This window comes from Spermophilus citellus (genome assembly GCF_964194105.1).
Source record: "Spermophilus citellus genome assembly, chromosome: 2".
Taxonomy (NCBI): domain Eukaryota; kingdom Metazoa; phylum Chordata; class Mammalia; order Rodentia; family Sciuridae; genus Spermophilus; species Spermophilus citellus.
In genome coordinates, this window is record NC_138183.1 from 190,644,048 (window position 1) to 190,672,042 (window position 27,995).

At 36.0% G+C, this 27,995-nt stretch overlaps 1 protein-coding gene and 1 pseudogene across 2 annotated transcripts in view; one reads left to right on the top strand and one right to left on the bottom strand.

Annotated features, from left to right (window-relative positions):
• Nucleotides 1–4,128: 4,128 nt before the first annotated feature.
• The window catches only part of GDPD4 (glycerophosphodiester phosphodiesterase domain containing 4), a gene marked incomplete at both ends in the record, with an annotated part of 116,225 nt that continues 92,358 nt past the window's right edge, over nucleotides 4,129–27,995 (top strand). Inside the window, 4 exons of the mRNA XM_081280317.1 lie at nucleotides 4,129–4,251; nucleotides 8,649–8,752; nucleotides 21,620–21,713; nucleotides 27,614–27,673. Of these exons, the coding sequence (XP_081136443.1) occupies nucleotides 4,129–4,251; nucleotides 8,649–8,752; nucleotides 21,620–21,713; nucleotides 27,614–27,673 (381 nt within the window). The remainder of the gene's footprint in view (nucleotides 4,252–8,648; nucleotides 8,753–21,619; nucleotides 21,714–27,613; nucleotides 27,674–27,995) is intronic.
• LOC308642754 (hsc70-interacting protein-like) lies at nucleotides 25,232–26,476 on the bottom strand (annotated as a pseudogene). Its single transcript, XR_014024390.1, has 2 exons — nucleotides 25,643–26,476; nucleotides 25,232–25,519 (listed from the first exon to the last, which is right to left on the bottom strand). The product of XR_014024390.1 is annotated as a hsc70-interacting protein-like (transcript).

Below are 27,995 nucleotides of genomic sequence, written 5' to 3' on the forward strand. Positions count from 1 at the left end.
GTTTCTCCTTTGATTAGTTTTCCTTTAATATATTACCTCCCTCTGCTGATTTTCATTGTTGTTTTTATTTCCTCGTGGAATATTTTGCTGAGGATGTTCTGTAGTGCAGGCTTTTGAACTGTAAATTCTTTTAACTTTTGTGTATCATGGAAGGTTTTTATTTTGTCATCAGTCTAAAGCTTAATTTTACTGGATATAAGATGCTTGGTTGGTATCCATTTTCTTTCAGAGCTTGGTATATGTTGTTCCAGGATTTTTTTCAAGTGGGTTTACAGTTTCTGATGGTAGACATAGAGCTGGGTGTGAGGTATAAGGATGAGATGTTGAGGGGATAGGAGGTGAGGATACAGAGTTATTAGATCTTAGGAAATGTGAAAGAGGAATCTAAAGAAGATAGTATAAGACAGGGTATAAGTTTCAGAGGTTTTCCTTGGACTTGCTGTCCTCCTCCTTCACCCTCTGCCTTTCTAATTCCTAATCGGGACTTTTCTCTCCAGAGGTCTTGTGGGTTGCACTCTGGGGGCTGCGCTTCTATCTTGGAGAGCTGTTTTGCATTGGGCAGTCACTCTGAGGAGTTAGCGGTGCCAGGGGGAGGAGGGAGTTGGGGACTACTGGTACCTGCCTAGCCTGTGTTCCAAGCTGGGAGTTGCCCCAACTAAAGATGGTGATGAAGGTGTCCCAAGCTGATGACGGCTGATTTCCGTGATGGAGTGTCTGGTCAGGTGGGGGTGCAGGGTGGGGGGCGTTGGGCAATGTATTCAAAGATGCAGCTCTGTGGCATGCAGTGTTGTGGCTGTCAGCTGTCTCCAGACTGAGTGTGGGGATCTGTTGATGCCAGCGGGGCTGTCCTGGTCCTGCCTATATACCACTGGTGTGGGCAGGCTGTCCTGGACCTGCCTGGGCTCCGCGGGTGTCAGTGGGGTTGTCCTGGGCCTGTCTGTGCTCCTCCCCAGCCCTTTTTAATATTTTATTTAGAGACAGGGTCTCCCTGAGTTGCTTAGTGCTTTGCTAATCTTCTGAGGCTGGTTTTGAACTTGAGATCCTCCTGCCTCAGTCTCCAAAGTTGCTGGGATTACAGCATGTGCCACTACGCCCAACTCTTCTGCATTCTTAAACAATGAAATGTAGTTAAATACTGTTTTTATGTCCTTATATACTCATTTTATCATTGGAGACATTGCTGGACTATTTTTTTGCTTGATTATTTTCCTTTTTCATGTGTGTTGTATTTTTTTTGTGTGTGCCTGGTAGTTTTGAGTGTGTATATAATCACTGTAGTACTGGGAATTGAACCTATGCCCTTGCATATGCTAGGTAAGTAGTCTACTACTGAGCTATATTCCCAGCCCTTTTTTATTTTTTATTTTGGGACAGGGTATAAGTTTCAGAGGCTTTCTTTGGACTTACTGTCCCCCTCCTTCAGCCTCCTGAGTAGCTGGGATCATAGGCAGGTGTCACTTTGAATAACTAGAAATTTTTTATTAGATAGATGCCAGATAGCATGAGTTTTACTTTGTTGGCTGCTTCTATTAAAAAAAAAAAAAGAATTCTTGGGTTTTATTTCAGAACAGTAAAGGTACTTGGAGACATTTTTTATTCTTTTCAAGGTTACCTTTATACTTCATTAAACAATTATAGTAGCCTTTAACATTTCCCCCACCCCTTATTTTTTAATATAGGGACTTACTGTATTGTCAATGCTGATCTTGAACTCCCAAACTCAATCTGTCCTCCCACCTTTGCCTCCTGAGTGCTGGGACTGCAGGCATGCACCACCATGCCTAACTAAGGCTTTTCCTTCTCCATTTCCCTCCTCTACTGCCTGTTCTCTAATGCCTAAAAACTTGTTTCATGTTCTCTCCTAGTTTTAATCACTTAAGATGAGATAGTAAGTATAACCCTTGTTATTCTATGACAACCAAAGTTCAGACCATGTATCCTTAATTACAATAATAGAGAATGCCATTCACAAAAAGCATAGTGGAACATGACAGTTTTTTGGAGTAGAGACTAATTGCCTAGTATCAGGTCCTTTATAACTGTTATTTACTTTTCTTTTTTTTTATTAAATTTAATTCATACAATCTTTAAGTTGGTATGAGAACAGCTTTCTCTTATCATAATGGGGCAAGAAAATTTAGTATTCCTTTAATATCTATTCTTCCCCCTTTTTGCTAACCAGAAAAATCTCTGTTATTGAAATGTCATATTCAATTTTCTATATATATTCTTGAAATAAGAGAGAGTAACCTGCTTTGTTCTTTCCTCTTTTCTGCTAGCTAGAATTTGGGGTGATAGTTATAGCTTAAACAGCCATTTGGATCCTGACAAGGAAGCCTTGTATTGGGAATGCAAGGTGGAAGGTCCCTGGGTTCTTAATGCCATTGTGAAGCTACATACTATATATTTCATTTTTTCTGTTTTTGTTGCTGTTGTTGGCCAAAGGAAAAATTAACTTTGTCCTTTTTTGGCTGTTGCTGTTGTGTCGTTGTTGTTGTTTGTTTGTTTGTTGTATTGGGGATTGAGCCTAAGGGCACTTTATCACTGAGATACATCATCAGCCCTTTTTATTTTCTGTTTTGAGACAGGGTTATACTAAGTTGCCCAAGCTGGTTTGGAACTTGGAATTCTTTTGCTTCAGCCTTAGTGTCTGGGACTATAAGAACATGTCACTGTACCCAACTAACTGTTACTGTTTTAAATATTCCTTCGTTCATGATTGACATTAACCCTACTATAAACTTGTGTTTATAGCAGTACAATTTACGATAGCCAAACTCTGAAACCAGCCTAGGTGTCCATCAATAGATGAATGGATAAAGAAATGTGGTATATGTACACAATGTAATTTAATTAAGTCATAAAGAATGAAATCATGTCATTTGCAGGAAAATCGATGTAACTTGAGACTATTGTGTTAAATGAAATAAGCCAAACTCAGAAGGTCAAGGGTTATATGTTTTCTTTCATATGTAGAAACTAGAGAGAAAAAAGGAAAAGAAAGGTGTTGAGGGTGGTGGTGCTGAATCTCAAAGGGCGATTAGTGGAATAAAGGAAAGGGACCAGGAGGTATTAGGAAGGGATAGAGGAGGAAAGTGCAGGGGTGTGATATTGGCCAAATTATATTGTTATATTTTGTGCATGTACAAATATATAACAACATATCCCACCATTAGGTACAACTATAATGCACCAGTTTTAAAATGTGGAAAAAATTAATTGAAGCTAACCCTAACTGAGTCCACAAGGAAGAAGTAAGAAAGGAAAGGGGCAGCTATTGAGTATTGTATTTTTCATTTACTCTCCCAGGCCTATAATATCTCAAGTTATTTCAAGAGAATATTACAGTTTTATTTATTTATTTTTAAATTTTTTTTTTAGTTGTAGATGAACACACAGTATCTATTTCTGTGTGGTGCTAAGGATTGAACCCAGTGCCTCACACATGCAAAGCAGGCGCTTTACCACTGAGCTACAGCCCCAGCCCCGCATATTACAGTTTTAAAATCTCATTTTATTATCTAGTTTGATGCCTTTAGCATCTATTAGTGGGTAGGCTAAGAGTATGGTCCTATTTTAGAGATGAGAAACCTAAACTTAGAATGGTGCATTGACTGAAAAACAAAAGCAAAAAAACAGCTCAAGATTGGTATAAAAGGTAGAATCTTCTATTCCAAAATACAATATATTATCCTTGATTGTAAATAGATTTTCTTATCCATTTGCCTTTTATAGAATTTTCTGTAGAATGATGGGATAGGATATATTAAGGAGCTATATTAGGTTCTGACTGTTTTATTTGTCCTTCCAGCAAAAGGGTGAATCATGCCTAAGAAGGTTAACAAAATTAAGCCTGTGAGAAGGAACACAGGAAGGATCATAGGAAGGAGCACAAGAAGGATTACAAGAAGGAGCACAAGAAAGAACACAATACAAAAACTGAAAGACTATAATAGTAGGATTAAACGTATCTTCAATCACAAATGCTATGTCACCTTCCTTACTGGCTGCTACAGTTACGACTGGGAATACAGACATTGGAAAAAAACTGAGATTGGATCCTGTTGCTGCTCTCGGGTACAGAGAGATAAGAAGGAGTTGAAGCATACTTTCTTTAAAGTGGGAAACATGGGATACCCCCTGGCTGTAGATGACTCTTTGGAGTCTTCAGAACTGGGGATGCTGAGGAACCAGTTCTTCCAAAAAAGTCCTATGCAGATTCTGGAGCCAAAGTTTAACTCGCTGAAGCATGTACTTGCTGTCTTCTTTTTCTTTCACTTTTGTTCTTTTTTTGGTTTGTGCTGCTAGAGATCAAACTCAGGGCCTCCCACATGCTAGGCAAATACTCTGCCCTTGAGCTACATCTCAAACTTTCACTTTTATTCTTTATTTTCCTTTCCTATATTCTCTTTTTTATGCTATTCATTTATTCATTCATTCACTTTTACATTTATTCATTCAGTGAACTTTGAAGAAAAAGTGAGCTTTGGGTACAATTATATATTTTTGGCTAGAGATTACAGGAATGCCTGAATCTTTTTTTATTTAATTTTATTTTTCTTATTTATATATGACAGTGCAATGCATTACAATTTTTTAATTGATTTTTTAAAAAAATAAATGACAATGGAATACATTACAATTCTTATGACACATATAGAGAACAATTTTTCATATCTCTGGTTATATACAAAGTATATTCATACCAATTCGTGTCTTCATACATGTACTTTGGATAATAATGATAGGAATGCCTGAATCTTTAATTCTTTTTTCTCTGCAAATTTCCGAGGGGAAGTATACTCATGAGAAAAACACCCAGTAAGTAGGAAACCAAAGTGCTTCTTTATTATTGGTCAAGTTAATGCTTTATTTTCCTTAATGAAGACCTCTAGTAAGGCTCAGTGATAGCTTGTGGCCTGGCCTCTTGGAAGGCCACATTTTTCCCCACTTTTATTTCTAAGTCATATATTTGAACCCTTTGGTGGACTAAATGATATAGGAGATCAAATGATGAGCATATTGAAGTGAGAAAAGGGCCAGATCATGTACCTTCATTTGCTTGTAAATAAGGTTAAACTAGGGTCCAAGAACCTGACCAAGGGATCTCTAATTTGATCTGCTTGGCATGTGAAGCACAAGGAAAGAGGTAGGAAATTGGAGACATCCCTGGAGTAGATTGGAAGTAGGTTCTGTCCCCTGTATCTTTCATACCCAGATACTTGGCTTCCACCTAGTCACAGGGGATACCAAAAGTACTTCTGACATTGTTACTACTCTCAAGGAATTCATATTCTAATGGGGGAAAGTCAAATATACAGAGTTTTGGTATAGCAAGATAAGTGCTACAATTGTGTGTATATGTACTTAGGCATATTATCAAGGGAGAGACCAATAATTTTATTTAGAAGGCAAAAGTGATTAAGAATTGGATAGGTGAAGAATTGGAGATTATAGAAGAATGGATATTGAAGAAGGAGTCAAAGGACATGCTGAGTTTGCAGATTGATAGATTTATTTTAGGTGGATCAGAAATGTATGGAGAAATGATGGGAAATGAAATTAGAGAGGAAGATGGATCAGATGTTGTATGGTTTTAAGAATTTGACCTCTATCATATGGAAAATAAAGAGTGACTAAACAGGAACTGGGGTATAGTTCAATGGTAGAACATGTGCTTAGCATGCCTGAGACCCTGAGTTTGATTCCCAGCACCAGAGGGGGAAAATAACCTTAAAATTTTAACCTGATAATGTGTTATGAGCTATATTTTTAAATGACTATTTGCATGTTTGAAGGGCATATTAGAAGGGACAAAATTAATACAGAAAGGCTCTTCACCTTCAAAGAAGAAATAACAGCAATATTTCAAGTAAGAGATGTTGGCAGCCTAGATTAGAGTAGTGATGATAAAGATGGAGATAATGGGTAGAGCCCTACAAATATTTATTACTTCGAAGTGAGGTAGAAATTCACATGAGAACTATAAAGAAGGACATAGAATAAAAAATAAGGAAGGCTTCATGGAAAAAGTAACATTTGAGGCTGTACGGTATAATAGAAAAATCCCTAGACCAGAGTCCAGGAGTGTGTTATGGGTCCTAATTATGATTCTGTCCTTGGATTGGTTATCTCTGAGCTTCTCTTCAGCTAGGGAATTGAATTAGATAACTATCAAGATCCCTAGATGATTTATAAGTTCCTTTTCTCTCAGAGGAACAAATATAGCATATAGAATGAGTGTAATAAGATATTGTATCCTAAGGAAAGATTCTCAGATTCAGTTTATGGTTTCACTATTGAGTACTCATCTCCAGATTAGAATTCCACCATTGTGGGAATGTGAGCAAGTTCATTAATATCTCAGTGCTTCAGAATCTTTCTTAGAATAATGAAGATAATAACAATAGGATCCACCACTAGAATTTGTTTTCATAGTGGAAGAGGTAATAGGTGGGAAATATTTCCAGCTGGGCTTGGCACATAACACTTAGTAAGTGTTAGTTATTATTATAGCTGTGATTGGAGTCATTAGCTTGTGGAAGTGACATATAGAAATGATGGCACAGGGGATTCTGAATGAAGGGAATAAGATGAGTAAAAGTCCAGAGATAGAGAAGTATAGTGATGTATTTAGGGAAAGAGTGACTTTCTGGTGTTGAATTTAGAGATGTATAAGGGAGTAAAAAGTAGGTGTAGAAAAGAGTATTTTTTTAATGTCCAGCTAAAATACTTGAACATTATCCTATAAGTAGTGGTGAGCCTTTGAAAAGTTTTGAGCCAGAGTGGTCACATTGAAAATTTAAAAATGGAAATAGATTTATTTAACAAAAAATTATTTAACACTTTCAATAATTGAGATAGCGGGGCTGGGGTTATAGCTCAGTGGTAGAGTGCTTGCCTAGCATGTGTGAGGCACTGGGTTAGATCTTCAGCACCACATAAAAATAAATAAAAGTAAAGGTATTGTGTCCATATACAACTAAAAAAAAAAAAAAAGAAGAATTGAGATAGAGTAGGCCCCTGGACCTCCCTGCAGCTTAAATCTCAATAGAAGAATTAGGTAATAAACAATAAGTGAAGAAGAATGCTTTAAGATAGTATCAAGAGCTTTCAAGATGCCACAGCAGGACATTGTGTTAGAAACTGGAATGGAAGGTGGTTGAGTCAATATTGTATATTGTGGTTGTATTTGGGTATTAGGGAACAAAAGTATCTAGGCAGAGGAACTATTAAGTAAAAAGCTTCTAAGGTAGGAACAAATTTGGTTGTGTGAGAAACATGCATCTAGAAGGAATCAGCATGTGTAATGGGATGAGGTGGGGAATGGTCAAGGGCTTATCAGGTAGGACCTTGTGGGCCATGGAGGGCAGTTTAGGTCATACTCTTTTTTCATCCCCCATATGAGAGATTGAACTGAGGGCCTCATTTGTGCTAGGCAAGTGCTCTACCACTGAGCTACATCCTTGACCCTTTTTATTTTGAGACATGGGTTCACTAAATTGCCCAGGCTGGCTTTGTGGCCCTCCTGCCTCAGTCCCCAAGTAGCTGGGATTACAGGTGTGGGTGACCATGCCCAGTGGTGATACTCTAATACAATCGGAAGCTCTGGGAGAGTTTTGAGTTGGTGAGTGATGTTATGTTTTAACAAGTTTTTAAAAGTCCATGCAAGATTGGTGTAGAAAATGTGTTTAGGACCAAAGTCAACTCCTGTGTTGTTCATCCTTTTACACTTAGATACCCCTAAGGTCTCACTTCAACTTTTTCAAATGCCCTTTCTGTTATCCATTTTGTTTTATTTTTTATTCTTACTCCCTCGGGTTTTAGAATTATTATGTTTTCAACAGATTAAACACAGAGTTAAAAGAATTGGAATTGCTTACTTATTTTATCAGAGGCACTTAAGATTATAACTCAGCAATCTCAGGAAGGATTTAACAGTCTGTGGCTGCTGGTTTGTAATATGGTTTTCAGTGTTGGGAGTTGCCTTCAAGACTTAGTTTGGATCCTCCGCTATAAAGATAATCCTCAATTCTGGCTTTGAGCTCACACAAATCTGGGTTCTAGTCCTGCTCCTGTCACTTCTTAGCTATTTGATCTTAGCTAATTATTTTACCTCTCTGACCTTCCTTCTGTAAAATATCTAATTTGTGTGATTTTTAGGAGAAATAAATCAAGTGAAAGTAGCTTATGAAGTCCTAATGATCCTCAAAAAAGTACTAATTCCCTAACTCTGATTTCTTTATTGCACTCCAGAGTGGGTAGATAAATGACTACATGCAATGATGAATAATGAATGAATCACCAAACAAATATTTGGTAGATGGAGAGGTGACAAGCCTCTGAAAGATGATTGTGGAGAGCCAGCTACATTCAAGAAACTATACTAGATATTGGCAAAACTGAGATGTGTTAGAAAAGTTCCTTTTCTTAAAAAAAAAAGGTAGTATAACATCAGAAACAAAAAATAAGCATGTAACTAAAGTTCAGTGTGATAAATGTTATAAGAAGGTGGAGGTAAAAATCAAAAGGGTGGTTATTCCAACCTGGGGTGGGTAATACATGACACTCAACTATACTTGACCTTTGTCAAATGTATACAGAAATCACTGAGGTAATGGAGCTAAAGGACTTTTTTCTTTTTCCAGAGAGAGCAATTCTTTCACGTGTTCCTGATAATTTCATTTTTATTGTCTGTGATTTTGCTGTTCGTGTGGGTAGAGACCTCCAATGAATACTTTAGCTTTGACTGGTGAGTTTTACTTTTTGTACTTTTACTTATGTAAGAGCTCTTTGATCTGATAGCCAACTGGATTCTACCTTAGGTTGAAAACATCTGACATAGTAGGGAGGGTGGACAAAATTAGACTTCCTCATCTTGTGGGTAAGAGAACTGACTCTGGGACAGGAGTAGGATGCTTAATAGCACCCTAGCCTATTCTATTTCCCTTCTACCTCAGTCTCACACTGAAGACCAAATCTGGCTCAGTGGGAACTTTTCTCTGTGCTTCCAGTGTCCCTAAGTCCTTCTCAGATAATGATTCTCTGTCATCTTAGTCTCTTTGTTTGGGTTACTGAGCTAACACTATTGGTCCTCATGATCTCCGCCCCTGAACCCTGCCTTCTCTTCTTCTCCTACAGCCTCTCCCTCCCTTAGGGACCTCCTGTAATTCTGAACACAGGAAAAAGTATCCCTTCTCAGTCCCCTTTCATGGTTGAACTCCCACTCCTGGACTGCTCCCAGATGAGTTTTTCTGGCCTGCTGCCTTCTAACATTGTAGCGAACATTATCCATTATGTGGTATTTGAGGGAGAAGGTTGTATTTAGGTATGAGGCTTTAAAAAAATAATTTATTATCTTTTTTATAGAAGGAAATATGGTTTTTTGTTTTAAATGTTAAAAATGCAAAAAATTAGAAAATATCTGCTCAGCCACATTGTTGAATGATAGGCATTTGGTATATATTTTCTAGCCTTTTTTCTGTGTTTATTTTTATATTCTTAGGTTCATACTATTTATATAATTTTGCTTTCCTTTTTCACTTAAAATAATTGTAAACATTTTAACAAATTATTAGAACTTTCAATATACATCATTCAAAGTGGTTTCAGAATATTTCATGACATGAAGATGCTAATATATTTATTTAGCTATCTGTTGTTAGGCATTATGAATGTTTCTAGTGTTCTTGTCTTGATAAAATAATAACACAGAGAAATTTTCATATTCTGACTAATGTTCTTAGACTAGATTTCCACAAGTGACATTATTAAATCAAAGACAGTGTTTACTGTTAAAATTCATTATGCCCATTGTGAAAGTGTTTACTCAAAAGGTTATAGCTTATTCCACTTAAATCAGAGGTATATGACAGTTTCTTTTTTCATCTGTCAGTGGCAGTTTTAAATAATTGAATTTTGATTACTTTTAATTTTCTTGATGGATTTATTTCTATTTTGCTTTAATTTGAATCATTGAGTTTCAAAAACTAGTTTATTTAACTTCTTTTGTTTGTTTGTTTTTGTTTTTGCAGTAGTGAGGATTGAATCTAAGGCTTCAGGCTTTCAAGGCAAGCACTCTACCACTGAGCCTTTAAAAAACATTTTATAATTCTGAAACAGGGTCTTACTGAGTTGTCCAGGCTAGGCTGGGATTTATGATTTCCTGCTTCAGCCTCCCAAATAGCTTGGATTACAGGTGTGTGACACCATGCCCAACAATACATTTTCTTTTTATATTTTTCTTCCTTTGCCCAATTATTCTTTAGGGGACTTCAGTAAGTTTGTTTTTATCAGTTTATATACAATCTTCACTTATGAACTAGTTCTGAATTGTTCCCCAACACTTGTTTTTCAATTTTTATTTGTGCTTATAAATTTAAAAATATTTGGCACTGAGATCTATGCATCCATAAATGACAAAGTTTGTACAAAATATAATATCCAAAATTTTCTGATTCTCTTCCCATCCTTTGCATAGAATCTAGGTCCTGAAGCTTTGCATAGCAAAAATAGTATGACGGTGGTGAGAGGAACCTCTGGTCATCAATCTACGATGTTCACTTTTGGTCATTGTTATTTTTGTTACACAGTGCTCTAGTTAAGAACTAGTCCATAGACAATTTTTGGAATTGCTATTCCAGGTGTGGTATAAAATTGTTTCTTACAGCAGGCTTTTCTATTGACCATAAACACAAAGGAAACCCTCACCCAAGACTGAGATGCTCCTTGGCCAACTTCTATAATTTTCCTTGCCATCATTCCCACTGTGATCATCTACCTCCAGAATGCAAAGTAAAAGTTGGGAACAATTAAAATACTAATGAAGTCTTCAATCTTAGTGAAGTTTATTCTTTGTATTTTTACAGTAGGCATATTCTTACTTTCTTCACGTTTTTATTTTGAAAGTAGTCATTTTATATGATACTAATTTATCCATACTAGCTTTGCATGGTTATTTTTTCTAAATTTTTGCTTTTTAACTTTTTTATATTCTATGTTTTAGAATTTTCTCTTATAAATAGTATATGGTTAAGTTTCTCAAATCTAATTTGGTAATATTTATCATTTATGTTCCAAATAAAACAAATCTTCGTAATAATATTTGAGCTTATAATCATAATCTTCCTGTCAGTTCTGTATTATTTCTTTCCTCTTTTTTGTGTTATTTGTACTAAATATTTATTTTATGTTTTCCTTTTTAAGTTGGAAGGTATATCCACATTTTTACCGTATCCACTCTTAAAGTCTTTTTTTGTACTTACCTTAAAAATTATAACGTATAGTTTTGACTTATTGAAGTATAATATTTCTAGTGTTTTAGCCTTCTTATGGATAGTACAAAGATCTTGAAACAACTTAACCTCATTTGCCTCCTTCTGATTTATAAGCCATTATCATCTTGTATTTTAATCCTACAATCCTACCTACATTTTCAACAATATGACATATTCACTTATATCAGTCTATGCATTTACCTTTTTATTGCTCTTTATTTCATTGTGCATCTCTGGTTTTTTTTTTTTTATTTTTTTGGTATTGGGGATTGAACTCAGGGGCACTCAGTCACTGAGCCACATCCCTACCCTATTTTGTATTTTATTTAGAGACAGGGTCTAACTGAGTTGCTAGTGTCTTGCTTTTGCTGAGGCTGGCTTTGAACCTGCGATATTCCTACATCAGTCTCCTGAGCCACTGGGATTACAGGTATAAGCGACTGTGCCCAGCTGTGATCTTTTGTGTAAGCTTTTCTTTCTTTTTTTTCTTTTTTTCCTGTATGAAAAACATCCCTAGAATTTCCTTTAAAAAGAATTTTCTGGGGACAGTTTTTCTTAGTTTCTGTTTTTGTGAAGATGGCTTTATTTCATCTTTATCCTTGAAATATATCTTAGATGGGTATAGAATTCTTTGTCTTCTTTTCTTTTTTTTTAATTTTTATTTTATTTTTTGCAGTGCAGGGGATTAAACCAGGGCCTCATGCATGCAAGGTTAGTTCTCTGCCACTGAGCTATCACCCCAGCTTGTGGGTATAGAATTATAATTTCGCAGTTTTTGTTTTTTAGAACTTTGAATCTCTTATTTTGTTATCTTTTTGCTTTAATTATTTCTCTTGAGAGATCTGCTCTTAGTTTATTTTTGATCTTTTGAAGGTAATCTGTTTTTTATTTGCTCACTCTTAAGAATTTTCCTTTTAATTGATTTTTGCCAATTTTACTATGATGTGTATAAGTGTGGTTTTCTTTCTTTTTTAAAATATTTTTTTTAGTTGTAGATGGACACGATATCTTTCTTTTATTTATTTATTTTTATGTGGTGCTGCGGATCAAACCTAGTGCCTTACATGTGCTAGGCAAGCACTCTACCACTGATCTATAGCCCTAGCACATGAGTATGGTTTTCTCTGTTCTTATTCTGCTTGAAATTCTCAGAGCTTCCTAAACCTGTGGTTTGATGTCTGTGATGAATTTCTCTTGTCAACTTAGCTATGCTGGACCTTCATTTATCTTTCCTGTATAGTTTCAATTTCAAGAGAAATTGGCACAAGATTTGGAAAGAAGAAGCAAGGCAGCAGCCATTTTTTATATGCTTAAAGATCGAAGAAGAGTAATAAGCATATGGTAGCACACGTACATTATTTCCCACATCAGAAATTGGGGTGGGAGAACATCTGGATTTGAAACTTCCCCAACTTCCTCCATGTCTTTTCTTAAGCCTGAATCTTGGACCAAGTTTTCATCCAACTTCATCCAAAGAGTGCTGGATTCTGTAAGTTGCTCATGCCTTTGAGGCTTGAGATGGTTAAGAGTCAGTCACCGGGTTGAATTTGTCCTATGGGTTCCAAGTCATCTGTGGAGATTCAGTTTTTCCTTGTTTTCCCCAATTTCACATCCAGCTTTTCTTCTGGAGTGCCAATCTGACTAACATATAGTGACTTAAGGCCCAACACCAAATGTAGGGATGACTTCTGTAATACAGATTTCTCTGTAAATTCTCAAAATTGTGTTAAGTCTAATCCTTATAACATCTTATTCTGTATTACTCATAGTGGCTCTGTTTCTCTGATCAAACTCCTAAAGATATAGAAATTGTGCCGGGTGAAGTGGCACATGCCTGTAATCCCAGCAGCTTGGGAAGCTGAGGCAGGAGGATCAAGAGTTCAAAGCCAGCATCAGCAACAATGAGACACTAAGCAACTCAGCGAGACCCCGTCTCTAATAAAATACAAAATAAGGCTGGGGATGTGGCTCAGTGGTTGGTTCAAACCCAGTACCTCACACTTGTTAGGCAAGCACTCTACCACTGAGCCACAATCCCAAATCCCAGCCCTCTAGCTCTTTTTATATTGAGACAGGGTCCTGCTAAGTAACCTGAGCTGACCTTGAACTTGCAATCCTCCTGCCTCAGCCTCCTGAGTAGCTGAGATTATAGGCATGCACCACTACACTCTACAATGTTTATTTAAGTTGTCAGGTATAGACAATCTTTAATCAAGTAGATGGGGGAAGGTTTGGTTGACAAAGCAGTTGCTTCCATTGAGCATTTTAGTGATAATGAGGAGTATAATGAGCTACTTTCAGTAGTAAAGGGATGACACAGAAAAGTATTGCCATCAAACAAAGCTCTCTGAATTAATAGGGATGATGGGATTCCAAGGTTATGTGGAACAAATTGTAGCACTTAATTGCCAAAGGTAAGGTGAGTATTGTTACTGTAATGGACACCAAAATTGGCACAATGATAAGAATGACCTGACTTGAGGATTCATATGATATTAACTAGTTGATTCCAGGGTCCCTAAAACTGAAATAGATGAGCAGCCTTCTAAAATCTTGGTTAGATTTATTCCTACGTATGTATTTTTGAGGCCATTGTAAATGGAATTTTTTTTCTGATTTCTTTCTCAGCAGTTTCATTATTAGTGTATGGAAAAGCTATTGATTTTTCTATGTTGTTTTTGTATCCTGCTTCTTTGTTGAATTTATTTATTATTTGTAGCAGTCTTCCAGTGGAACTTTTTGGATCTTCTAGGTATAGGATAATACCATCTGTAAACAGTGGTAATTTGACTTCTTTTTCCTGTTTTTATCCCTTTTATTTCCTTCTCTTGTCTAATTGTTCTCTTGTCTAATTGTTCAGGCTAGAATTTCTAGTAATGTATTGAGGATGGACATCCTTGACTTGTTCCGGATTTTAGAGGAAATACTTTCAGTTTTTCCCTGTGCACTCAGATGCTGGCTATGGGTTTGTCTTATATAGCCTTTATGATGGTAAGTTAAGTTCCTTTATTTCTAGTTTCTTCAATGTTTTTTTTAATCATGAGTGGGTACTAAATTTTGTTGAAGGGTTTTTCTGCAGCTGTTGAGATGATCATGTGACTTTTGTCCTTAATTATTTCTATGTGGTAAATCATATTTATTGCTTTGTGTATATTAACCAAGCTTGCATCCCTGGGATGAAACTAACTTGATCATGGCGTACAATCTTCTTAATGTAGTTTTGAATGTGGATTGCTAATATTTTATTAAGGATTTTTTGTGTCTTATGTTCATCAGGAATATTTGTCTGTAGTTTTCTCTCCTTGATGTGTCTTTATCTGGTTTTGGTATGGGGGAGGTACTGGCTTCTTAGAAAGAATTTGAGAATGTTCCCTCCCTTTCTGTTTCATGGAATAATTTGAGGAATATTAGCATTAGTTTTTCTTTAAAGGTCTGATCAAATTCAGGTCAGAATCCATGTGTGCTTCCTTTTATTGGAAGACTTTTTATTACTGCTTTTATCATGTTGCTGATTACTGGTTTTATATGTCCTCTTGATTCAACTTTGGCAGATAATATGTGTCTAGAAATGTAGCCATTTCTTCTATGTTTTCTAATTTATTATAATATGAGTTTTCAAAATAGTCCCTACAATCCTCTGGATTTCTGTGATATCTCCTTTTTTATCTCTAATTTTATTAATTTTATTCTTCTCTCTTTTGATTACTTTAGCTAATTTTGTTTATTTATTTAATTTATTTTGTCAATTATGTTTATCTTTTCAAAGAATGTGCTGTTTTTTTCATTGATCTTTGTATTTTTTTATTCTCTATTTCATTGATTTCAGCTCTCATCGTAAGTATTTCCTTCTTTCTACTGGAATTGGTTTATTCCTGATTTTTATATTATATGGAATTAGTTCTTGTTTTTCAAGGATCTTGAGATACATCATTATGTTGTTTATTTGGGATCTTTCTGATTTTCCTATATAGGCACTTATAGCTATAAAGTTTCCTCTTAGAACCATCATTATAGTGTCCCAGAGGTTCTAGTATATTGGTACATTGTACCACTATTTTCATTTGATTTTTAAGAATTTTAAATTTCTCTGATTTCTTCTATTACTCATTCATTATTCAAAAGAGTATTGTTCATATAGTTACTGCAAGGTTTTATTGTGTGTTGATTTTTAATTTCATTCCATATGATCAGATAAGATGCAAGGAATTAGATCAATTGTTTTGTTTTATTTGCTAAGAATTGCTTTGTAGCCTAAAATTTCGTCTATTTTGGAGAAGGTTCCATGAGCAGCTGAGAAGAAAGTGAATTTAGCTATCATTGGATGAAATATTCTATAGGTTTCTGTTAAGTCCATTGATTTATATTATTTTTAGGTCTATAGAGTCTTTACTGAGTTTATGTCTGGATGACAGACATAAACCATTCAGTATTATCGTTTTATGGGCTATCTGAATATTAAACTGAATGGTGTCTGTTTTACATAATTGGGTTCACCAGCATTTGGGGCATAAGTTTGCTGTCACAATATCTTCTTGTTGGATTGTTTCCTTTACAAGTATTAAGTGACCTTCTGTGTTTCTTCTGATTCATTTTGGCTTGAAGTCTGCTCTGTTGTATATGAGAATAGCTACGCCTGATTGTTTTGGGATTCCATTAGCATGATATATCAGTTCCCATCTTTTCACTGTTATCCTGTGGCTGTATTTGTCTGTAAAGCAGTTTCCTTGCAAACAGCATATAATTGGGATTTTTTAAATGTATTTTCGTTGTCTATGGACCTTTGTTCTATTTATTTATATGTGGTACTGAGAATTGAACCCAGTGCCTCACATATGCTAGGCAAGTACTCTAACACTGAGCCACAACCCCAGCCCTTAGGTCATGTTTTTTAATCCATTCTTGCCAACCTATATCTTTTTTTAGTATACTGTCATTCTAATTTTAATAAAATACATAATTTCACATTACATAGACAGCAAGTCCATCCACTCATCATTGATAAAATTTTAGAAATATTTTCTATAAAAAGTTCATATTTGGTTGGGAATTTGTCCATTATAGCATGATTTCTACAAGTACAGAGTTCCTAACCTCACCTCCATTCTTAATAACTTTGAGAAATTTTTAAAAGTACATAAAAGTACAAAAAATAATATATCCACATACCACAATTCAGAATTAGCTAGTATCTGCATATATTTACTTGCAACCTTTAAGAGAAATGGATGTTTATATATAAAAAGTTGAAGCCCATTCCCCACCCTACCCCCCATACTCATTCCCTTCCCCCTTCATTCTTCATAGGCCACTACTATCAAAAGTTTGGTCTGTATTTCTCCAATTCATTTAAGAAAATTTACATACACATATATATTCATTACCAATATAAAGTGCTAAATTTCATGAAGTTTTAATTCAAATTTACAAAAAGTTACTATATTATATGCATCATTCTGCCACTTTTTCCCCCCTTAATGTGATTTTAATTTTAGATCCTTCCATTAGTAGCATGTGGATCTCATTTGTTGCATTTTACAGATGTATAGTATCCCATCATAAGAACTTTTCTTCTGTTCCTAATGGGCTTTTGTTTCCAATATTTGACAGCCACAGCAAATCAAGCCACAGGAAAGTTCCCAGTACTTATCTCCCGAGCATATACATTTAAAACTAAAACTGCTAAATATTTTAAAATTTGTTCATATGAAAGAATGTTTCCCTACTCCCGAGGTCACAGCCATTTTAGTACATGGCTTTTTTATATTTCTCTCTTTAGTCCCCATGAATTTTGCTTGTGTGATCATGGTTTCTTTCCTCTCCTCTTCAGAGAACAAATTACCTCCGAATAATTTTTTAAATTGTCCCATATTTCCTCATCTGACAGATTTCTTTAATATTGCAAGTATTACTAAATGCATAGGTCTCTTTCTGGAATCTCTTGCCCTCTGCTGAATCAATACCACCAGGGTTTCATTTCTTTTAGGTGATCATACCATCTGTTTTTGGTCTATTCCTTTCTAACATAACTCATTTTTAAAAATTACACTGGTGAAGAACTTCACATCTATGTTGATGGAGTAGCAGGCCTGTTTTCTGTTACAATTTTAGTGGAAATACCTCCATAGTTTCAACATTACCTATACCATTTTGACTGTAGGATTTTTGTTGTTGGCAGAGTCTTTTTATCACACAAATTTCTTCCTCTTCTATATGAATTCTCAGTGTTCTGAAAGTTGTTAGCATTTGTACAAGTTCATCTCATTTGTGGTGCATTGCTTCAGAATGACTTTCTGATGCATTATGAGATATAAATTTCTGATGCACATGTTCCCAGATATTCATAGGGTTTTTAATAAGTATGAATTTTCTGGTGTCTAAAATGGTGTGACTTCTGGCTGAAAGCTTTCCCCACATTCACTGCATTGATAAGGCTTCTTACCTGTATGGACCTTCATTACATTCATAGGGTTTCTCTCCAGTATGAATGTTTTGATACTTTATAAGGTACTTCTTCTGTCCACTCATTACATTTAAAGAGTTTATCTCCAATATGAATTTTCTCATGCTCAATAAAATCACTAAAGGTTTTACCACACTTTTTACATGTAAAAGGCTTCTCTCCTGGGTGAGTTCTCTGGTATCTGATGAAGTTGGAATTCTGAGTGAAAGCTTTCCCACAGTCTTTACACTCAAAAGGTTTCTTTCCAGTGTGGATTTTCTATGGGTACGAAGGTTTTTCTTCTGGCTCAAGGATTTTCCACAATCATTACATTTACAAAGCTGCTCTCCAGTATGAGTATTCTGATGTTTAATGATGTACTGCTTTGGGCCAAAGGTTTTCCCACAATCGTTACATTCAAAGGGTTTCTCTCTATTGTGAAAATGCTCATGCTTAGTGAGATTGAATTTGTGGCTGAAGACTTTCCCACATACCTTATAGGCAAAGGGGCTTTCCCCACTATAAATTTTCTGCTAACTGAGGTGTGAGACATCTTAATGGAAGCTTTACACATTCACAAGGTTTCTCTCCAATATGAACTCAAAAAAATTTTTTTGGAGTTTTAGATGGACAGAATGCCTTTATTTTATTTGTTTATTTTTATGTGGTGCTGAAGATCAAACTCAGTGCCTTACACATGCGAGGCAAGTGCTCTGCCACTGAGCTATAGCCCCAGGCCCAATATGAATCTTTTGATAAATGAGGATTTACTTTTGTCTGAAGATATTTCCACATTTCTTACATTTACGAGGCTTTTCTGTATGACTTCTCATATGCAGAGAAAGGGATAAATTTTGGGGGAAAATTTTATCATACTCAGTTCATTCAGTTTTCTAATACAAATTTTCTAATAGTCAAAGGTATTTTGCTGTATTCACTGTTTTCTCTCTACCATGAATTTTCTGCTGCTCGATGAAATCTGTCATCTAGCTAAAGGCTTTTCAATATTCCTTAGAAGCACAAGATTTCCCTTCAGAATGACTTCTATGTTCAGTGAAATGTGACATATGCATAAAAGTTTTTGCACATTCAGTAAATTCATACGGTTTTTTCCCCAGTGTGAATACTTTGCTATTGGAGGGGACATGCTTTTTATACTGAAGGAATTTCCAGAATGATTTACACTTACAAGGGGCTATTATCATGAGAAATAAGCAGTGGTAGAGGACTTTCAGCTAGTAAACTTGGTGACTCTACTACATACCTTCCCTCAAGGTTAAGTCTAAATGGTTTCAAACTCAAAACTTCAAAAATATGTTGCCTTAAAAGAAATAAGGTCTGTGAGCAAAGGAAGGATTTTTCCAATTTTCTTATATTCACATCCTTTTTTTTCCTCAGTCTGTAATTTGATGGATACAACTTTGCCTCTCAAGTCTTGTTGCTTCTCTAATCTGTTCATCTTCTCAGGCTTCTACTGACAAGACTTCCTTTCTGTGTTTTTCCTCTATCCAGTTTTATCTTCTTGCTTCAAAGGAGGATCAAATAGTTTGGTCTCTTTTATCACCTGCTTTCAAGGTAAATGACAGGACTAGAATGTTAATGCTGAAGCCAAAGTACCATCTAGAACTCAGGAGGAGTTCTATGGGGTCTATGGCCTTCTGAAGGATGAAGAAGATGTAGTTTGTAGGGATGCACAAGGAAGCAGCCCCACTGGGCAGTTCCACTTGGAGAAATCTATTTAAGAGATAGTCCTGCATACTGGGATGTTTGGAGTGGAGACTCCCTCCTTAATACCTCCCACGTGCAGTCTCAAAACAGGCCAAGCCAAGACTCGGAAGCAAGACTCAGAAGAAAACTCCATCTTGTCCATGGCTAGTCTGGCACTGGACCACCCCTATGTCTTTTAATTGGAGAGTTGAGCATTTACATTCAGTGTTATCGTGGAGAGAGATTTATTAATTTCTACCACTGTGATTTCTTTTTTTTTTTAAAGAGAGAGTGAGAGAGAGAGAGAGAGAGAGAATTTTTTAATCTTTATTTATTAGTTTTCGGCGGGCACAACATCTTTGTTTGTATGTGGTGCTGAGGATTGAACCTGGGCCGCACGCATGCCAGGCGAGCGCGCTATCACTTGAGCCACATCCCCAGCCCTGTGATTTATTTCTAACATTTAATTTGGTCCTATTTTTCATTTGCTTAGCTATTCTTCAAATGAGATTTGTCTATTTGAGAGATCTGTGGTTTCTGATTTCTTCTGTGTGTAGTATTTATTTTAAGTAGTTCCTGTGGTATCAGAATAGTAGTTATGAATTCTTTTAGATTCTGCTTATCATGTAGGTTGTTTTTTTTCTTAACTTTTGAATGTGGCTGGAAAATAATTAGGAAAAAAAGTGATCACATTGAATAGCAAATCTTAGGTTTTCTTTTTTACTTGGAAGGAAAACCAATATCACTATTTAAACTGATTAATTCTTCGCTGTGTCTAGACCACTAGTAGCAATCATTTATGATTTTTTTTAAAGAGAGAGGAGAGAGAGAGAGAGAGAGAGAGAGAGAGAATTTTAATATTTATTTTTTAGTTTTTGGCGGACACAACATCTTTGTTTGTATGTGGTGCTGAGGATCGAACCCGGGCCTCACGCATGCCAGGTGAGCGCGTTACTGCTTGAGCCACATCCCCAGCCCTCATTTATGATTTTTACTTCAGTAAAATTTTTATGATCCATTTGATTGTTTTGATAACCACATGGGCTTATAGTAAACTATCCTATTCTTGTTTCATGGATGTCTTTTCTTTACTTCTCTGAAGATCTTAAATATATTTATTTTTGTGGAACTTTTCTGATTATTCTATTAATTATGTTTTCTTTTTTTATATTTATTTTTTAGTTTTTAGTGGACACAACATCCTTATTTTATTTGTATGTGGTGCTGAGGATAGAACCCAGCGCCCTGCACATGCCAGGCGAGTGCCCTACCACTTGAGCCACATCCCCAGCCCTTAATTATGTTTTCTTGGATATAAATTCTTCTTGTTGGCTTCATTGGGTTCCTATGTTGACTTTCCTTACATGTTTTCTGATTCCTGGTTGAGAGCTCATCTATAGAGTATTCTTCTTCCCAGTGTCTTGATCTGGGATTGCTCTTACTTGGAAGGGTAGTTGCCTGTTTCTTTGTAGTATGTCTTATAGCCACTCTAAGAGAGGAATTTCCTTTTCTTATTTTTAATATGTTTGTATATTTACTAGAACTTACATATTTAAAGATATAATTTCTCCAGTTTTTATTTGGAAAGGAGGTAATTTCTATTATCTTGAAATGAAAAGTCTAAATTCTTTGACATGTGTAATCTCTAGACCAAGTATAATGTTGTTTTTAATAAATCATTACCAATTTTCTCTTATATAGTACTTTAGGGATAGAATAATCAGGAATGTTTTTAAAGGACCCAAATCTCTTACACAGAGTAGAGCAATTAACATGGCAGTTCGTATTGCAATTGTGTAAGAAAATATTCATGCCAAAATGTAAATTAATATTTTTTTTAAGACAGAAAACTTATGGGATAAATTTTTCTTTTCTTTCTTTCTTTTTTCTTTTCTTTTTTTGGTATTATGGATTTTATATATTTTTAAAAAGAAGATATAACTTTTGAATTTTTATTCTAAATGACTTTTAAAAAGTTCTGCCTTATAGAGGCTGCATTAATGTACCCTATTGCCTATAGAATGAAGTTAAAACTCAAGTAAATATCACCAAAGCTCTCACAGATCTATTCACAAAGGGCTTCTCCTATCCCTCCATTATCTTGTGCTCCATCTGGTCTTATTTTGTCCCCATATTTTGATGCAGTTGCTGCTATGGATTTCTGCTGTATTTTAAGGATTGAAACTAATTTTTTCAGGGTTGTTTATCTAGGAACAGGATACTGGCTCTTCTGGTCCATTTTTTTGCTGAGTTTTGCTGCAGTCATGGTTGCCTATACTTCATTGCTGTTGGTGAGTAATGCTTTCCCTTTCTCTGTTAATAGCCTCATGAGGCACTCCTGTCAGTGATAGTATCTAATTGGTGTTGGAAACCATTACAACCTTTGATCACTCTAGTCTTAGTATGAGTCATGCTTTATATCAGCCATGTGAATTTTATGCACAATGGATGAGGGAAGAAGCTTATGCAATTATAGGATGTGTCTAACCAATTTAACCCTTTGAAAGGGTGCAGAGCATTCTTTGTCTATTCCACATTTTCATAACCTATCCTGTGGTTTACTCAATAATGTCATTTTTAGATACCCATGCTTCATATCAGCAGTCTTTCTGGGCCTTGTAAATTAAACCTGTTCTAATGTGTAGAAACTAGCCTCCTAGCCCACATGCAAAGCACATTTTAGTTAGTCTGGTTTTTTTTTTTTTTTTTTTTTTTTGGTGCTAGGGATCAAACTCAGAACCTCATGCAGTGGACATTTTAGCAAGTCTGGGTAATAGTGTGACTGCTTTTGTTGCTCACCATGGTAGTGTTGTGTAGTGAGGCAAATTTATACTGTGCAAGAGCAAATGGAGAGCTGAATGAGAGGATAACTTTAGTAAGAGTTTCTTAGAACCTATTTATACATAGGGCAAATACCTTTCTCTGATTTCAATATTCTGTGTTCTGACGGATTTCCTGTCTAATAGAGAAACCAACCCCTAGATCTATTGCCATTTGTACTGATCTTTCTTCCATCAGAATTTATTAATTATTAAATGAGGAAAACACTGTGATAAGTAATGAATATACAGAAATTAGTAAAATAATCAGTTTCTGTTTTTATGCAAAGTACTCCATAAAGATGGGTATAAGACATAAAGTTACCACTGTTCCTTCATTCGGTATTCACAATCTAGTAGGGCAACTAAGTCATAGACAAAAATAACATAGAACATTATAATGTTATGACTTAAGAGAGGTCTAAATGAAGTTCTGCAGAGATTCTGAGAAAGAAGGGGTTACTTCCAGTTAATAAGATTAAATAAAATTTCTCAGAGGAGGTACCATTGGAGTGGGACTTTGAAGGGATGATGAATTTGGACTCATGGATATAGGAATAGGAAAGGACATTCTCAGATGAGTGAATATATCATAAGAAAGTAGCAAGACAGGGGCTGGGGCTGGGGCTCAGTGGCAGAGTACCCGGCTTGCACATGTGAGGCACTGGGTTCAATCCTTAGCAAAACATAAAAATAAATAAACAAAATAAAGATATAGCATCCATCTATAACTAAAAAATATATTTTTAAAAAAAGAAAGTAGCAAGACAGAAACGAAATGAGATGTCTCATTAAAAGCAACAGTTCCTTTCTGTTAGTGTGTAAGGCATAATGAAGAATAATGGTAAAACATGGCTTAAGATAGATTTTGGAAGGCCTGGAAAGTAAGGCTATGACATTTGGCATATATCAAGTTTGTATTTTAAGAAAATCATTTTTGGGCCTGGGTATAGTGGTGCACGCCTATAATCCCAATGGCTCAGGAGGCTGAGGCAGGAGGATGACAAGTTCAAAGTCAACCTCAGCAACTTACAGAGGCCCTGACTCTAAATAAAATATTTAAAAAAGGGCTGAGGATATGGCTCAGTGGTTAAGCACCCTGAGTTCAAGTCCCAATACCAAAAAAGAGTATTTTTTTTCCAGTTTGAAACATATTTTATTTTTAACATAGCTAGAAATATCCAATAACTATATATTTTTAAGCAGAAAACTTTCTTTTCCTTCTTACAGCATCATTAGCAGAAAAAAAGAACATTTCTCGTTTTTAGAAATGATACTGGGTCTCTTAAGAAAATGAAGACTATCTGTTGTATTTATGGTACTTAAAGTCTAAAAGCACAGGACATATTTTCAGAAGAGTAATTTACTTTTACCCATTTATATTCGTAATATTCGAGTATAGTTAGGTCATGTATAATTAAGTCAATCAAATCAGGAATCCAAGAAGAAACTGTTCTTCTTGAGATAAGCACAGCACACATGAGATTTTGAGAACATACATGAACAACAACAACAAAAAACACCGGCAAGCCCAAATCCAAGTATAAATGGTGTTTTTTCCAAGGGTTTTAAAAGCATGCTCCATTAGCATACGACTTTTTCTCATTTTTGTAACAGATGCAGTTCTGTTTACTCATGTACAGTAAAGGGTTAGAACCTGTATAAATATATTAGAAATGTACTACTTTATAAATGTACTCCAAGGAATTTATCATTTCCTTTATCTTTGCAGGGACAAAAGGGAAAAAGAGGTGGGGGTATGGTCGCAGTATTTAAGGAAGAGCTGAATACAATAATGAATCTTCATGGTGCCAAGAACTCCATAATGAATAACCAGGCTCTCATCTATTTTATAATTCATGTTAGATCAAGCAGTTAATTCCTTGTATGGTTACCAATAACTCAAACCATATACTCTTCAAAATACAAAGATCAATAGGTACTTCCTAAATAGAACACCAAACACTAAAAGGAATCCTTCCTTCCAATGTTTTTGACATCACAAGATTTTGCCAGAGTGGAAGTCTAATAACATTTAAATAAGCAATCTCATGGCTAAGAAAGAACTACAGCTCTTATGGGTATTATTCCACAGCTAGGATATGTATTACATATTAAATTAACCCCAGCATTAAATATGCTTTGCACAATTATGGTATGATAGCAGTGATGATGCTAGTGAGAAAAGATTATCGTTAGTTCAAGAAGGAGGGAAATACAAGAAGCAGAAAGCAGACATAGTTGGTCATTTTCTGATGAGAAAAGATAAGTTTTAAACATAGAATATAAAAAGAAAACTACTCCCTTATTTCCCCACGGTGGAAATAATATGAAACATTTATTTGATATATTGAACAAAAACAGAGCTAAGTAATCCAACTCCATTGCAGCATAACAAAAAAAAAAAAAAATCACCTCTTCAACATAGTGTTAAGATTTAAATGCAACCTGCATAAGGGCACATGTCATATAAAATAGTAAGACTGCTGCTGCCTTACCAAGTACTTCCAGTCCCTATCCAGGTTAGAGTGAAATACTGGTGGTCCCAATAGTTTTATCAAAATTAATCATTTAAAAAATATTTTTAAATGACAAATCAAAATGCCTCAGTCTCAGTAACCATATATTCAACTGAAACTTTTATCTATGTAAATGAGATTTATTTACTTCCCACTAGTAAGTCTTTATTTCACTCACATTACAGCTATGTATTTTCCATACTTAGTATCTGCTTTGCCCAATATCAAAGAAAAAATCCAAAATGATTAGTAATTAAAAATGTAGGAAATAACACCCCCTTGAGTTTTAAATATTTTTAAGGTTTAAAAAGTGTTTTAAGTTTGTAATTCCTAGTAGGAAAACATTATATGAATGAACACCCTAATGGCAAATCATTGTAAAATGCTTCAACTGGATTTGCTGCAGAGGGGTAGGGATTGTCTTCAAAGCACCCCAGCTCTCCTGATGAGGTCAGAGGTACACTGGCCATTAAGTGATCTAGGTTGCTTTTCCTTCAGTAAGGGTTTTGTCAGGTGGGCATTACGCTTGACCTCCAAATTTGGCTGACAATTTACTGATGAGATTCATAACCTTTGGGTTGCTTTGATACTTTGACATATTTGCTGGGTTCTGGGCCACATCCTGGAAGGCCACCATAACTTCTGGATCCTGCATGGCTGCAAGAACCTCCGGATCACTAAGAATTTCATTGAGCCCAGGCATTCCTGCCATTCCAGGCATGCCCCCTCCCATTCCAGGCATTCCTCCAGGAAAGCCACCTGGAAAAGAGCCAAACTGAGCTCCTGCTTGTCGTCTGGCTTCTTCCTCCCTCTGGACTCTCTCATGTTCTTCTTGAGCCTTCTTAACTCTTTCTATTCTTTCTTTGATCTCTCGCTCTTCACGTTTTCGCTCATATTTTCTCCGATGTTCAGCAATTTTCTGGGCCCATGGTTGAACTTCTTTCAGCATTGCACTAGTATCATCATCATAATCCAGTTTACAGGCAAGAGCAAGATCATGGGCTGCTTCTTCCCAGTGGCCCAAAAGTCTGTGGGCTTTCCCTCGCCACTTGTAAGGCTGAGCTGAATCAGGATTTATTTCAATGGCTCTGTCACAGTCTCGAATGGCAGCATTTAGCTTCTGTAATTTGATGAAGACACTGGCTCTCTTGGCATACAGAATGGCCTAGCGAGGATTTAGCTTGATAGCATCTGTGAACAAGTCAATGGCTTTCTGTAGTTCACCATCATTCAGGGCTTCAATGGCAGCCCCTTTCTTTTCATTTGCTTGATCCATTATCTCCTCGGTTATCTCTGCATTTTCATCTCCCATTTCTTGAGGAGCATCAGTGTCTGGTTCAATTACACCTTCATTATCAATTTCTAGATCACTTTCCTCACTTGATGGCTCATCTCTCTTAATGTTTTCTTCCGACTTCTTGCTATCTGTTTTTTCTTCCTTGGTATTTTCTTCTGATTTAGGTTTATGAGTAGCAGGTGGTACTTTACTCCCCATGCTCTCCACCCACTCTCTCAGGAAGCGCATCTCCTCGGTGTGCAGGACGCTCGGATCCTGCTTACACATTTTCACGAAGGCCCGCAGCTCGCTCACTTTGCGGAGATCCATGGTCGAGGAGAGGCAGGCGGAGGCGGCTGCGGCCAGTTCCCAGGCCCGGGCGCTGGCTCAGCGTGACCGCGCAGAAGGGGGCGGATGCCGCGAGGCCCAACAGACTAGAACCTCCCAAAAAAGAGTATTTATGAGGCTGGGTGTATAAGATCAGTGGCATAGTGCTTTCCTTGCCTAGTATCAATCCCTTGAGTTCTAACCCCAGCAGTACCAAAAAAAAAAAAAAAAAAAAAAGAAGAAAAAAGAAAAAGAAAAAATCATTTTGGAAGTTTTGATGTGGAAAGTGGCTATGAGCAGAGAGACTAGCTATACACTTTTCTTTTTACTAGGAAAAATGCATATGATGTATGAGCTCTAGGCCAAATTCTGGCCACTGAATTGTGCCACTTTCACACACAATTAACATAAAACGGTATTGTTTGCTTTTAATGTAGAATCAATTCTAGTGTCCAATAAAGGTCTGTATATTAACTAACTTTCCACTCTAGCCTTTATGGGTGCATGCAATTGTAAGAGCAATGAAAAAGGAAGGAGACCTGGATTCTATTTCAAGCTCTGTTATTAGGTTACACTGTAATCTTGATCAAGTCATATAATTCTTCTAAGCCTCAGTTTCCCCTTTTCAAATGAGAATAATAATATTATTTAATAAAATGACATAGGAATGGGTAAAGAATAAATGAAATCATATAGATGAAATTATTTTGATGCATTCAGACTGTCATTAATATCCTAGCATCTGAGGACTCTACTTTTTAGTTTCCATCTCCACACTGACTTGATGACTGACTGGATTTAGATTTAAGTCTAGAATTTACCAGTGTAGTTATATCATCAGCCTGAGACCCTTGGAAGGGCTGATTTCTGACTTCTATTCTCTTACAGGTGAGTGTAAATTACACTGCTAGTAAAGTCCATCATAAGGAAAAGAAATGGGCAAGAATTCAGAAAGGGTATCAGTGTGGTAACTTATGAAATCCAAGAAGAAATAATAATGAATTCTTCCTGGGGGTGCTGGCAAAAATTACAAATAGGTGACATTCGAACTGGATTGAAGTGTCAGTAGCATGGAGAGGGAGAGCTTGCAGGTAGAGGAGCAGCACCACAAGCTCCTAGAGGCTGAAAAGTACAGGAATAGCATGAAGTAAATATGTTGCCAGGATCTGAGAAAAACTTTGAGCTACAGAACAGCAGGTTACACAGTAATTTGGTGATTTTAACCCCCTTTTTCTTTTTCACTTTTGCAGATACTTGGATCTTTGTTGCTTTGGGAAAGGATAGAACTGTACCTGCACACGTGTCATAAGGTAGGATGTTTGATCGTCATGGGGGACTTGAGATCAGGACTGAATGTGCTCTTTGGCATTTAGTGTTATCATACATGATTGCCCTTCTCTCATTATTGCCCTAGAGAAAAGAGATCTATTGATACAATTTTAACTAAAAATTATTAAATTTCTTAAAGTTGTAATCAATTTACTGAAGGAACTGAACCCAAACTTTATTCTTTCTCACTACTTCATGTTGAACTCACTCTGTGGCCCTGTTCTTCCCAACCTAATGAGATCTTAGGCAAATTTCTTACTTTCTCAGTCCTTTTTAGTCACAAGAACATTCTCCTTTCAATCA